This window comes from Conger conger, chromosome 1 (assembly GCF_963514075.1).
Source record: "Conger conger chromosome 1, fConCon1.1, whole genome shotgun sequence".
NCBI classification, from domain to species: domain Eukaryota; kingdom Metazoa; phylum Chordata; class Actinopteri; order Anguilliformes; family Congridae; genus Conger; species Conger conger.
Window position 1 is genome coordinate 52,916,797 of NC_083760.1, and position 13,761 is coordinate 52,930,557.

General features: G+C 43.2%; 1 protein-coding gene across 1 annotated transcript in view; it reads right to left on the reverse strand.

Annotated features, from left to right (window-relative positions):
- si:dkey-22o22.2 (neural-cadherin) overlaps positions 1-13,761 on the reverse strand; it is a 116,018-nt gene that overhangs the window by 29,105 nt on the left and 73,152 nt on the right. Inside the window, exons 11-14 of the mRNA XM_061241144.1 lie at positions 12,828-13,000; positions 9,915-10,082; positions 1,555-1,804; positions 577-704 (exon numbers count right to left, since the gene is read on the reverse strand). Coding sequence (XP_061097128.1) covers positions 577-704; positions 1,555-1,804; positions 9,915-10,082; positions 12,828-13,000 — 719 coding nt within the window. The remainder of the gene's footprint in view (positions 1-576; positions 705-1,554; positions 1,805-9,914; positions 10,083-12,827; positions 13,001-13,761) is intronic.

A 13,761-nucleotide genomic window follows, 5' to 3' on the forward strand; every position in this document is an offset into this window, starting at 1 on the left:
AAACATGGAAATGAGAGTGAGAACTGTTAGCAATGGGATAGCTCCAAATGGATGGTCTTGTTACAGATCTTTTTCGGTTTAAATGAAAAGGGTAAACAAAAATGCAATTACTGAGTGATGCTGTTTTGTGCCACATCCAGTGACCAACAAAGAAGGTTTTTTGATTATAAATCACCTTCTTAAATCTTTCCTGAGTTATGCATTCAATATAACATATCGCGCATGCCTTCTGTACATTTGAGTCAATGTGTGGCTGCCTTTTCTGTTTTCTAAATATTCTGAATTAATTTAAACAATCCACTGATACACAGTGTTGTACAGGAAACATACTTTTTTCTGTTCATCTAAAAAAGGAAGTGCATTGTGGTTTAAGCGACGTGTGGGAGCCGTTTAGGCTCAGGAGTATAGCGATTCATTTGAACATAACCTTGGCTCTAATCTGTAGTTTAGGTGCATAGTGGTTAGACTGAATACTGAGCAGGTCTATTGAAGCCTAAGTCGTGGTTGCAGTTTAGTCCCCCGGGAGCATTTCAGGATGGATTAAGAGACCTCTCAGAGGGGATTGTGGGTCCTCACCATGCCGTGGAGGCCTGAGTCCAGGTCTGTGGCAGACACCTGGGCCACTGATGTCCCAATTTCCGCCCCCTCTGGTACTGTGGCCTCGTAGGTGGAGGACAGGAAGAAGGGAACGTTGTCATTCACATCTGCAAGTGGGTGGAGATGGAGATAGAGAGACACCAATGGAGAAAACATAAGCATAATCGATGAAAGTCTACCAAATGTAGACTATTTAACGGCATATTGGTGATGTTTTTCCAAACTCAAGAATGAATAGTTTTTATTGAACTTATTTATTTCTTGAAGGCATGGAAATGAAGTAAAAATTTCGGATTGATTTCGCAATGCCCCCCCTTTTGCTCGTGGATTAGTCATTATGAACAAGCAGCACTACACTGTTCAATGGTCTCTGTAGCACACTGATTATGCTACATCTCTAATGAGCTTCAAGAGTCTTTTGTCTTCAGTTTCATTACATTTCAATTTCCATTTTCCTCTTAATTAATGATAATGCATTTTCAAGTGTTGCTTTCCTTGGTGGAAAGCTCATTGCTGTTCATCAAACCTCCCATTGACTATATCGCCCCCCTGAGGAGAGACAGAGAGTCAGTCTCCCCTGCACACACTAACACAGCTTTAATAATATTATTGATGTGTGCTAACCCACAGCTCAAAACCATGCATTTGGGATAATTCAGAACGCAGTATGACAATATCTACTGACATTAGTTGAAGAAATTCTACACACAAATTATTTTCCACATCTTCAAATATAACACTCAGTGAGCCCTTTATTAGGTATTTATTAGGCTTTTTTAGACTGATTGGTCTTCAGCTGCTAAAGCCTATCCACTTACGAGATTTGACGCGTTGTGTGTTCAGAGGTGCTCTTCTGCATACCACTGTTGTAATGCGTGGTTATTTACATGACTGTCACCTTCCTGTCACCAAGGTGAGCAGGGGTGAAAGGTCAGTGACCCCCAAACAGACCCTCACCTGTGAGGTTGACGTAGACAGTGGTGAAGGAAGCTAGGGGGACGGCAGCCACATTCTGGACGCGTACACGCAGCGTGAAGAAGCGCGTGGCCTCGAAGTCCAGCGGCTCGGCCACCAGGATGGACGCCGAGCCATCGGCGCGGTTGGGCTTGATGTAGAACCTCACCGGCATGTTGGTCTCTGGGACCTGCCCTTCCTCCAGGTTGTAGGTGACCCTGGGGTCGCCCAGGGGTGATGTCGCCTTTATGGTCTGCAAGAGATGGATGTTATGCAATTACTGTCATTTGCATTACAATTATTTAGCAGATGCTTTTGTCTAAAGCAACTTACAGTTGATTAGACTAAGCAGGGGACAATCCCCCCGGGAGCAATGTGGAGTTAAGGGCCTTGCTCAAAGGCCCAACAGCTGTACTGATCTTATCATGGTTACACTGGGGTTTGAACCACCAACCTTCCAGGTCCTGTACCACTAGACTATGGGCTGCCCCCCTGTCAAGGTAAGATTAAGCAATAACTCAGGTGTCAATGATGTGCATGCTTGGGTCCACATGTATGTGAAAAGGCATGTGTGTGTGAGTGTGTATCCGTGTGTATGTGTGCATGTGCATTTGAGTGTGAATGTGCTGTGTTTCTGTACATAACGGTGTGGTGCATGGGTGTGTGCATTTTAGCCCGCATGGTTGTCTGTGTGTGTGTGTCTGTGTGCTTGTCTATGCATTATGCGTGTATTTCAGTGTGTGAATTGTGGTTGGAAAACTACTCACAGTTAAATTACATTAATAAAAGCTGACGCCTTCTTTCCAAGAGGTATCCATGGGAAAAAAGGCAATGGGCTAACTGAAGTGGAACTTTGACCAAACCTTTCTTACGATAATTAGCATTATTTGTGAAAGGGCATTCTAAATCAGCACAAGTGCCAATCACTCCAGTGCTGACTCCACCGCATGAATACATTAGACGCAGCTCTGTGTGTGATCCATCTCATTTCCTATTGAACAGCTATTGACAGTTATAGAGTTACTTTCTGCTGAAATCGTCTCTAGACTCTGTCCCGATCAGAGCCAATGAGGACCTGACGACTGCCTTATGTTGTTTTTCCAATTTTCTCTTTCCTGGGAGCCTTGGTGAAGTGGAACTAAAGTGACAGGAGGTGACAGGTAGGGAGGTGGGAAGGATATCACTGCCCCACACAAGCGGCCACAGACATCGAAATTTACACACTATATTCAGTGGGCTCAGGAATTATTGGCACTCCTGATAAATCTTCACAAAAAGTCCTGTAAACTAAAATATAATCGTTATTGGCACAAGCTTTATTTTCCAACATGGGTAAAGTAGTACGCTTAATTAATGAGTCAATGGAATCATCTTCAAAAGTCTAAGATTATTTAAATGAAAAAATATTTATTTCACTTATACTTAAGTTTAAATTGTTCAACTCTTTGGTTTGGTTTGAACACTGCCCTCCTGGTTGCTTGGGTCGTGCCTTATCACAATGTATTATGAGGTACTTGTGCCAGCGTGTCGAGTGATTGCATACTATGATATTTCATCCAGTGTAGTATGACACCCGGCATGTTATGAAACACTGGTTTCGGACATACTCATACGATTTTGACATCCTAAATCAAGGATAAGCATTTCCAGCCCTGGAGGTGTGTATGCAGGATTTTGCTGCCACCAGTTACCCTAGCTCAATCAGCTAATTAGCCATATGTACCACGTCCGATTCACTAGCAAATTACACCACAATAAAATGCTTCAAGACAAGAACATTTATCAGCTGCTGTTTATATCAAGGAACGTGGACAAAAATCTTGTAAGTTATTGGGCTAATTAAATAATTAAGAGCAGAAGTCTGAAATCCAGAAACAGACACGGCCCTTGTTTCCCATCTCTGTCCTAAATAGCAACAGCCTTGGCAGAGACACGGGTCGCTCTCTCCCCTGATTCTCAGGTGTGAGGAGCCGAAGCCGGCGAAGTGGCCCTCCTCCGACAGGGAACTTATTCGGAATGACACGCCGTAATCTGCGGCTCAGTGGGAGTCGAGGATCTCTCCCAATCTGGCGGGCGGCACAGAGGGGCTGTCAGTGTTCCTCTGAACAAATGATCAGACACCCCTATCTGCCACAGCTGCCTCCTGGTCCCGGACTAATTCCTGAGCTAAAGGAATCCCAGGTGCGCCTTCAGGTGAACTCCAGAACCACGGTGTTGTGAACGGGAAGGGGAAAGCCCCTCCAAACTACTGCCGCACAGACGAAATGGTAGCTGGGCGGCAGACTGTGGTCACAGAGCCACAATGCCGCCATTATCCTAGAGCTCCATTTAATCACACCTCAATCACCACTCTACTAAATAAGGGTCCGCTTACTAAACTATGGAGCAAAATAAATCACCAAGACATCATATTTACAGTATTCCCAGATCAGTGGTACCTGCGCTTCAATGGGAACAAACCAGGAGAGTGAAAAGGCGTGGCCGACTTCCAAAGAGTCCATTCCCATGTTGTGAATACCGGCGTGTTTTCTTAATGGTCCATGTCAATTTCAACCCATCCACTTGGGCATGAAACGATTATAAATGTGAAAGAGTGGGTTCAGTCACTCTTCTACACTCACCCAGGGGCAGCCCGCACGCTCGTGGGGTTTGCGGTGGCTGCCGGTAAGTGGGGGCGGAGGGAAAGATGTTCATCCAGAGCCCCGGCGTAGGCGTCCATTCAGCCGTGGCTGATGCCATCCTCCTCCGCCGTCAAGGTTACAAGTCCCTACCAGGAAGGACGGGCAGCCGTGGCCCTTGTAACACGCACCTTAAAAGCTTGCTGCTTCCTACTTTATAGGTCAACGCATTCTGCCACATCGCAGCACAGCTGACCTACTTCCTCACCTTGCCCACCTAAGAACCTCTCTCTTGGAGTGGAGGTGGCTCCTTCCGCACCGGTGATCAGGGGCTGGGCGGCGGTAAGGGCCCCAAATAGAGGATGATTCAGAATTAACGAGTGCAGTTCAGTAATGGTATACAAGGACTGAGTCTTGTACTAGGACTAGATGGCACTATGAGTGTTGTACGGAGAAGATCGGTAGGAGTCGTTACATGGAAGGCCTGTGAGGAATTAGCCTTTGCACTTAGACTAATGAACGCAACGACATAAAGTTTAATGAAGAGAACAGGATCTTCAGGTCAACTAGTGCAGTGCTACTATAGATACCCTCTAGATGAATGAAAATGTATGCAGGAACTGAATTTGTTGCAAAAAAGTGTGCCTTTTCAGAGATACACTAACATCATCATGTATGTAAGGGTACCAGGACTCAGTAGTCCCACCAGCAGTAAACAGGCACAGCAGTTCCACACTCAGCAGAGGTTGACACCAAGCCAAACATGGATACAGTTTAAACAGTTGGTGTTTGAAATGGCTAGAAAATAGTTTGGCCAATTCAAAATGTAATCCAGGGCCTTTGTTCTAGGGCGACAGGTTAACCAAGTGCATTTTCAATATCACACATGCATAGAGCACCATTTAAACTGTGAGGGATACATAACGCACAATAACCACCTTGTAGTTTGGTACAAGAAACATTCCCTACTGGGAATGGGGAGGGGGGTAAGCGGGGAAGCAAATCATTTTAACTGACATCCAACGTCATGTGTCAATTGTTCATTCCGCATGGTTAGGGATAGAAATGGGGAAAAATACCTTAAAATAGTACAACACCAAAAAGCTCTTAGATGTTAGTTTCCAAGTCAGTGGAAGATGCTCTCCTCCCAGCGTGTGAAACAAGCATGATCCTGGACCCCAGACACCCATCCTACAGAGGGTTCGCCGTGGTGCTGCTTGGCAAGTATATTTTTAAACTTTCCCTTTTTTATTTCAAAACTGTTAAATATTCATAGCAGCACGAGTTCATTTAAATAATTAATTTCGATTATCTGTTGAGAAATACAAACTTGCCCAACCCCCTCCAAAACCCGGCCTATTAATTTCTCCCAGTGATTTATCGGGGAAGCAACCCCTGCTACTTGATGAAAATGATATTCCTATTATCTGATGCATGCTGAAGAACAGGGAGCTCTTAATTACTTCCTCAAGGTTACAATTACTCCATTTGGAATCTGTTAATTATCATTCCTTGAGATAATTCCACAATGAGATGGCTGATATTTAAATTTTTAATTAGGAGACGGAAAGACAGATAGAGGAGAAAAGGGGGAAAGGAGAGGAAAAAAGCTAACGAATTGAACACAAGGCAGCACAGTTTTGCTAATGAATGCATTATACTGTTTAACAAGCCTAATTTGTATTTAGAGTTCTAAGGATGAATTACTGTGAAGATTCCCAATTCACAGAACAGATCTGAACAGTCGGTTGCAACAGTTATGTCTCACTGGGGAGCAAATACTGTACTTTGAGAAGAAAAAAATCACTGTAATTCTTCTAATTGTAAGTGCTTTGTTGTTCCGCTTCCATTACCAGAAATAGTAAGGGTAGAGAGACAGACGAGATACATTTCCACAAAATAATTTGGAAAACTTCCGATAACTTTCTTACATTGGGTGTGCTACAGTAAGTTATATGTCAGGCACAGAGAGTTACACACCATTAAACCACTTCATGGTGCTTCCTGCTGAATTGAATTATGGGCAACCGCCGAATGAAAGACATGGCAGCTTGCAGGAAACTAACCTTGGTGAAATCATACAGCAAGCCCACTGAAATCCTGCAAATGTACAGGGACCTGGAGAATCCCTGAATGCTGAGGAGTTTACAAAAATTCTAGCAAAAGAGAGATTATATTTTATATGTGCAGTGAGCTCCAGACTTATTGGAACCCTGGATAAATCAGCACAAAAAGTGTTGTAAACTAAAAAATAAATAGTTATTGTCATGTACTTATTGCCTCCCTCACCATCTTCATTACTATCCATGGGGATAATATGCACTTGCATCCTCTTCCTGGCAAGTCTGCAACCATTCCATATGTTTTACGCCTTTTTAATTTTTGCCCTTACACTGCTAAGTGGTAAGCTTTATGTATGTTTTTCTACCCATTACCCAACTTGTGATGGTCAATTGCCATTTGTGTCTCCTGAATTGACAGTTCTTTGGCTTTTCCCTTGCTCATGGTTGAAAGGGATTTTGCATGTGTGTTACCTAATTTTTATACTCCAGTGAAATGGCAAGTGATGGAATGACACCATACAGTTCCTTTCGACTCTAATTAACTAAATTAAATGAAAATTTTACTGCCAATTTCACTTTACAATAATTGTTGTGCCTAAAACATGTGATTACAAAATAAAAAAACATTGAAACTTGAAAGTAAATGTATTGAAATAAAAGTATATAGTTTTCCTGTATGCTTGAACATAAAATATAGCACATTATCTAAGTAGTTTTTTACATGCAGCTTACATAATGTCTGAATGAAATAAAATATTTGCATTCCATCATTAGAAATTAGAAATAAAAACCTGATAATGAAAAAGGTGATAAGTATTGACCCTTTTTGAATTAACAGCTTAAACTGTGCCAGGTGTATTCCATTTTCTTGAGAGATCACACTATATAGGCTAATGAGGTCTACCTACTGCATGTTGATTTTAAATCCACCAGTGTTCAGTTAGATGATTTCAAAATAAATAAAAAGGATGATAAAAAGAGATAAACAGGGACAGTGGAAGACAGAGAGAGAGATTAAGGACATATGCATCATTAAAGGTCCACATCAGGGTTCTCTTCCTGGTTTTAGTCTATAAAAAAGTTTGCCAAAGAGCAGTGATGTAGGGTCTTTGAAAATACCCTAGCCCCTCTGCCTCCTGTGGTCAGCTCTCTGTGTTAACATGGACAGTGGTGAAAGTGCAGCTTAAGTGGGGATAATAAAATAGTAAAGTAAAGGGAGAAGGATTGAGGAGCAACATAACCAGTAAATAACTAACTGACAACTCACTAACTAATTAAGAAGATCAACATGGTTCTCAAAAGGTGTCACGGACAGCTTTGCTGACTCTAAAATATGCATATTAAGACCAAAATATGATTTTTTTACTCAAATCATTATGGAACACACATCGAAAGCTCTAAGATGATATGAAAAGCTCAAAAACAAGAAAACTATGCACATGGGCCTTTAACTGTCCAGCACATGGTACAGGCAGGTCCTCTTGTGGAGCTGGGGGAGGGTGTTTTTGGGGCATCCTTTAGCCTGGACGTATGAGTGAGAGACCCCTGAGGCCCCTGAAGGAGCTACACATGAGGAGACATCCAACATCTCACTCTGCAAAGTCAACTTCTTAATTTTTTATTTAGCTGATGCTTTCATCCAAAGTGACTGACAGTAGACTAGACTAAACAGGGGACAATCCCCCTGGAGTAATGTGAGGTTAAGGGCCTTGCGCAAGGGCTCAACAGCTGAGCCATACAGAATTACCGATAATGAGAAATCATCACACATTGGCCGCATCCCAGAAACTACACTGAAACTAAACTGACCATGGCCAAACAACCACAGATGGAGTTTAGGTCAGATTCTGATCACAGTGGAACGAGTGCTGGTCCTTCATCAAGCCGCTGTGTTCGCCCAGTTCTTCTCCCATTAAAATCAAAAAGATTCACAGACTAAGAAGAAGAGGTTTCACAGACAGGAGATGCAAGCGATGGCCTTTGTGAAACAATAGCCGCATCTCGCCGAATTACCATCTAGGGCTGCTCGCCGCCCCGGCGTGGCTCATTGATATGCAGATTTCCACGCATCTGCATCTTAGCCTGCCGCGTGGTGTTATTAACAGATCATATTAGTGCGGCTAAATTTAAACAACAATCTACCTAGGTAATTACACCTCGACGCCAGCGTCTGCCGGCGTTTGAGAAGAGCCCACGAGAGCGGCGGGGGAGGGGGCGCCTGGTGGCTTTGACGAAACCGCGTCTAAAATATGTAAAGAGCACTCTATGGAATAAGCTCCCCATTCATTATCTTCAGGAGGGCAGCTATCGGAGCTGTGGAAGATGAAAGCTGTCAGGAAATGAATACAGCAATTAGGTATCTTTCTGATGCACTGTCCAGGCCAATAAGAGGCTATTGTGAGGCTTCAACCGAGGCCATAATTTTATCTTGCTTGTCTTGCTTTTTTAATCTTCGGTTTTAAGCAAAGCATTTAAATTAAATTTCATGATATTGACACCCCCCCCCCCCCCCATCGCCACCCCTTCAATGGAGCTTTGCGGAAATAGGAGCCTTTGTACATAGCAAACAAGTTGGCAACCAATAAAAGCAAAAAGCAACACTAAAAAGCAACTCCAAAGTCCCCTGTGGTTATTAATTAATAACGATAAGCCTATCCCCAATTTGTTTTTATCATACTCAAAGCTTTCTCTGAGCCCCTCCTGCTGAAAGTATGTGAGAAAATAAGGTCCGTACTCAGTGCAACATTACACATGGAATGGCTAGGAGCCGTTGCAAGTGATGAGCAGACACATGCTATAAACGCACACGGGCCTGAAAGGCCAACAAAATATTTAGCAGAACATAACCGAAACATGCTGACATGACGAAGAAGCAACGGGAAAAAGCTTAAATAACAAGGCTCCTCGTGGCTCTATTTCTTGATGAATCGGCTGGATATGAGAAGTAGTCTCAGAAGACCGGGAGTTTTCATTGGTTCTTTTTGTGTAAAATGAATTGGGGGGAGGGGGACTTGGTGATGGTAGATGCGGGGGTGGGGTAGAAGTTAGAAGAGAGATGTGGAGTATCGGGAATTGTGTAGGGATAGAGAAAAAGAAGTGATGACTATATGGATCCTGCTGTGTATACCCTGAAGAGGATCTGATTCTTTTAAGTTTCACCAAAGATCTTCTGTGTGCTGATGCAGGAATGTCGGGCCTGGAACCTAAGATGGCGCCTTTCATAATACCAGTGACCTTTACCGACTACTTTACTTCAAAATGGAGTTTGTTATGCTCCTGTAGAGGGGAATGTAAACATTTGGACACTACATTGAACATGTTTGCATGATTTCAAGACATGCCTATCTGGCAGGAGAATGTCTTGGATGGTAAATGGGAAATGCCTGCATTTAGGTAGCACCTTTATCCAAAGCGCTGTACAGTTAATGCTTCTCATTCACCCATCCGCAAACAAACACTCACACACCAAAGGCGATGGGCTGCCATGAAAGGCAACAACCAGCTTATCAGCAATTGGGGGTTAGGTGCCTTGCTCAGGGACACTTTGATACACCCGGGAAAGAATCAAACCGGCAACCCTTCCGATAGATATTGGCGGCACAGGGAAATCAGGGAGCACAGGAAGCAGGAAGCGATGACAGCGTCGATACAGCTGGAAGTGTGCAGCGGAGGGAATGCTCACCACAATCTTCGTGTCCCGTACGGTGTTTTCGGGGATGGTGACCCAGTACTCGGCCTGTTCCCACTGGGGCGGCTGGTTGTGGACGTTGGTGATGATGACAGTCAGGTCCACGGAACTGCTCCTGTTACTGCCGTCCGTGGCAATGATCTGCTGACTGATGCGGGATGTCTACAGCGGATAAAATAACCCTTCTGTGAGCAGATCTACATCAGAACCTGCTTCATGTTTTCTGTTATTGGCCTGAAGAAGCAATGAAGCACAATTGATCAGTACAAATGAAACTAAACTTCCAAATTTAATTGTACATTGCAGCAGTTTTTAATGCATAAATATAAGAAGACATATAGAAGACAGGGTTCATGCATTTATTCATTAACTGTGAAATACATCAAATTATGCATACAAATGTTGGCAACGATACATACTGAAACATTGTTTCAACAGCACCGTTCTTTTACATGAAACACATTATGTAAAGCTCACCGTGTGAATCCAATAACAGTTTTTCAAAAATACAGTTCAGTTGAGATTCTTAGCCAGAAAACAGTTTGAAACCTTTGTTAAAAAAAGATCGCTGCTACAGAAAAAAAAATGACATTAACAACCGCAGTAAGTCAGCATTATTCATTGGACATTAAGAGAGAAACTTCAAAAGTAGATCACGCTGAGGAAGAAGGTGGATTTATTCATAATGGCACCATATATTTTGCTTCTTAATTTGACTTTCAAGTCTACGGCTTCAGAGAACAAAGAGGAGTGAACTACACATTCTACACTATTTCATTAAAATTACTGCTGTAATATTTATAATAAAAAAAGGACTTCTGAAGTTGAGTCAGCAGTAAAACTTTGCGACCAAAATGTTGCCTTTTTCAGGGCAGACAGTTGGGTAAACCACCAGAGAGCGAGAAAGAAAGAGACAGCAAGGGAGAGTCAGAGAGAAAGTGAAAGAGAATGAAAAATAGAGGGAAAAGAGATGAAACAGCCTTTTTGAAGGTAAAATCATCTGACATCTTGAGGCTTTTTAAAGGTGATTCTTTCTGAAACACGTGTGGCACTGAAACAGGGCAAGCAAAAAAAGAACAAAGAGACAAGAAGAAAAAAGGAAGGAAAGTGTCTCAGACCCACACCCACTTTAATGTCCTTTATTGAAATGATCTAACAGATGTAAGGTAACAGGGTCCAGGTGGGAAATGTTTTTGGAGTCTTTTTTCATCCAAATTGTCGGAACCCATCTGCATCACAATAATGGAGACATCTGAAAAGCTAAAAGGTGTTCGATGTGAAATATTTCAGTTCCACTGAAACCCGACACAAGACCTCCGTTAGCTTTGGGAGGTGACTTCCAAGGACAAATTTTAGTCCTTAAAATACATAACAAGTATGAGGAAACCCCCCTCCCAATGCTTCGAAACTATTCCCAACTGGGCTGTGGCGGTTATCAATAGCGCTAATTCATCATGGCTGCCTTATCGATGCAGCACGGCCATTGAACCGTCTGTGGCGTGAGCTCACAGCCGAGCTCCCCGTCTGAAACAGAGGAAGCGTCTTAGTGTCAAACAAAGGCCCTCTGCTTTTATATAACCTGCACGGCAATGACAGGAGGATGCATTCCTTCGCTAAAAAAATAAGAAAGCTGACATGTCTGCCAAGATGGAAAAACAACAAAAAAACCCACACACAGGCCTCCAATAAGAAAAACAAAACAAAACAAAACAACGACACGAGCTGACGACAGAAGGAGCCAGCCGACGCAGGCGAAGCGCAAACCCTATAAATAAAATGTCACGGCGCGGTGTCAAGTCGCTGCTGCCGGGAGGTAGACAGCAAAATGTCGGAGAAGCTCTTGCATTCATTTATTTATGCTTGTGCGAATGTGATTGCTATTGTTCCTGTTAAAGATATATACACTCACCGGGCACTTTATTAGGTATCTATTAAACTTATATTTTAGACTTCTACTGCTATAGTCTATCCACTTGGAGTTATGATGCGTTGTGTGTTCAGAGATGCTCTTCTGCATACCACTGTTGTAATGTGCGGTTATTTGCGTTACTGTCACCTTCCTGTCAGCTTTGACCAGTCTGGCTATTCTCCTCTGACGTCTCTCATTAACAAGGCGTTTCTGTCTGCAGAACTGCTGCTCACTGGATTTTATTTAGGTTTTTGCACCATTCTCTGCAAACTCTAGACTAGTATGCGTGGAAATCAGCAGAGATCAGCAGTTTCTGAGATACTCAAACCACCCTGTCTGCCACAAACAATCATTCTACGGTCAAAGTCACTTAGATCAAATTTTTTCCCCATTCTGATGGTTGATGTGATGTGAACATTAACTGAAGCTTCTGACCCGTATCTACATGATTGTATGTATTGCACTGCTGCCACGCAATTGGCTGATTAGATAATCGCATGAATAAGTAGGTGCAATAAAGCAAAAATGTTCCTAATAAAGTGCTTATACAGTATATAATAAGTACATACATACATATGGTATACAGTACACGTGTCGTATACACACACGCACACGCACAGTAATTTATATATAGACAAGGCGCTCTTGTTATTTCAGACCTTGCCATGCCTGAGGAATGAACAAAGCCTGGTGAACACTGGTCCCAGGAAGGTATCATGTGCAGCGAGAATGCGTGCCACAGCATTGGGAGCGAAACACCTGTAAAGAACCAGTCGGCTGTGAAAAGCAAACAGAACAGGCGGAGAAATAGACAGCAGGAGAGGAATAACACAGAACAGGAACAAGCACAGGAGAAACACTCCGGGGCGGCGGAGCGAACTGGGGAATTGTGTTCGGTGGCGCTGCGATGAAAGCTTTGTGCGCTTTGACTTCAAATCACAGTCACGGCCCCCGAGGGAGCCCCCGGGGACCCCGGCGCTGTTTGACAAAGCACCTACCTGTGAGATGGGGTGATTGACAAAAACCCAGCCCGTGCTGGGGTTGATGTGGAAGTAGGCTGGGGTTTGACGGGACAGGGAGTAGGTAATGGCGGCGTTGGTGCCCTGGTCGTCGTCGTGCGCAGCCGCTCGCAGGAAGCTGGTTCCCACGGGCGTGTCCTCACGCAGGAAGTCTGGGTCGGGAGGAAGGAGTCGAGCGTCAACATGGGCCAGCGAGGGTCATGACAACAGCAGAAGAAGCACCTGTGCCAGTCGTGTACTCGGTAGATGCAGAAAATGAATGCCTGTCCCATGAAAGATTTCAGTCACCCTGTAATGATTAATGCACAATCGATGCTCTGTTTATTTCACTGATGCTGAGCAATCGTGACACCATGCTTCTGAAATGTGACGTGTGCACATTGTGGATAAACGTCGAACTGGAAACAAACTATTGCCAATATTCAATTCTGCTTCAGTTGTTGGCTCCACTATTAACTATTGAATACTTACAATAACAGTAGAAGCTTGGTAGTTCTTACATTAAAAAAAATAATAAAATGGACCTAATATTTTTGGAATTTAAATGTTTTATTTATTGGCAGATGCTGGCATTTACCTGAGCCACAACTGTGAGCTGGTTTGGAAGTTGTTAAGCCAGCAATATCCTGATGTCGGCTATGCAAGATTACTATATGTAGGAGGTAGAAGTGTTTAATGAGCGGCAGTGTCCTTCAGGGAAACACACATTCAGGCTTTTCAAACACTCTGAATAGGTCACTCCCCCGGAGGAAAGAGAAAGAACTTCACTGTCTTTAATATACTGAATTCTACTGGTGCTGCTGTACTTTTATTGTGAAATTTCACTTTAATGTAAGAGGAATTCCCAAATGCTCAGTGTTCAGGTCGGCTCTGTGGAAAAGGAATGAGGATAGATGGGGCTACCCAGAAAATT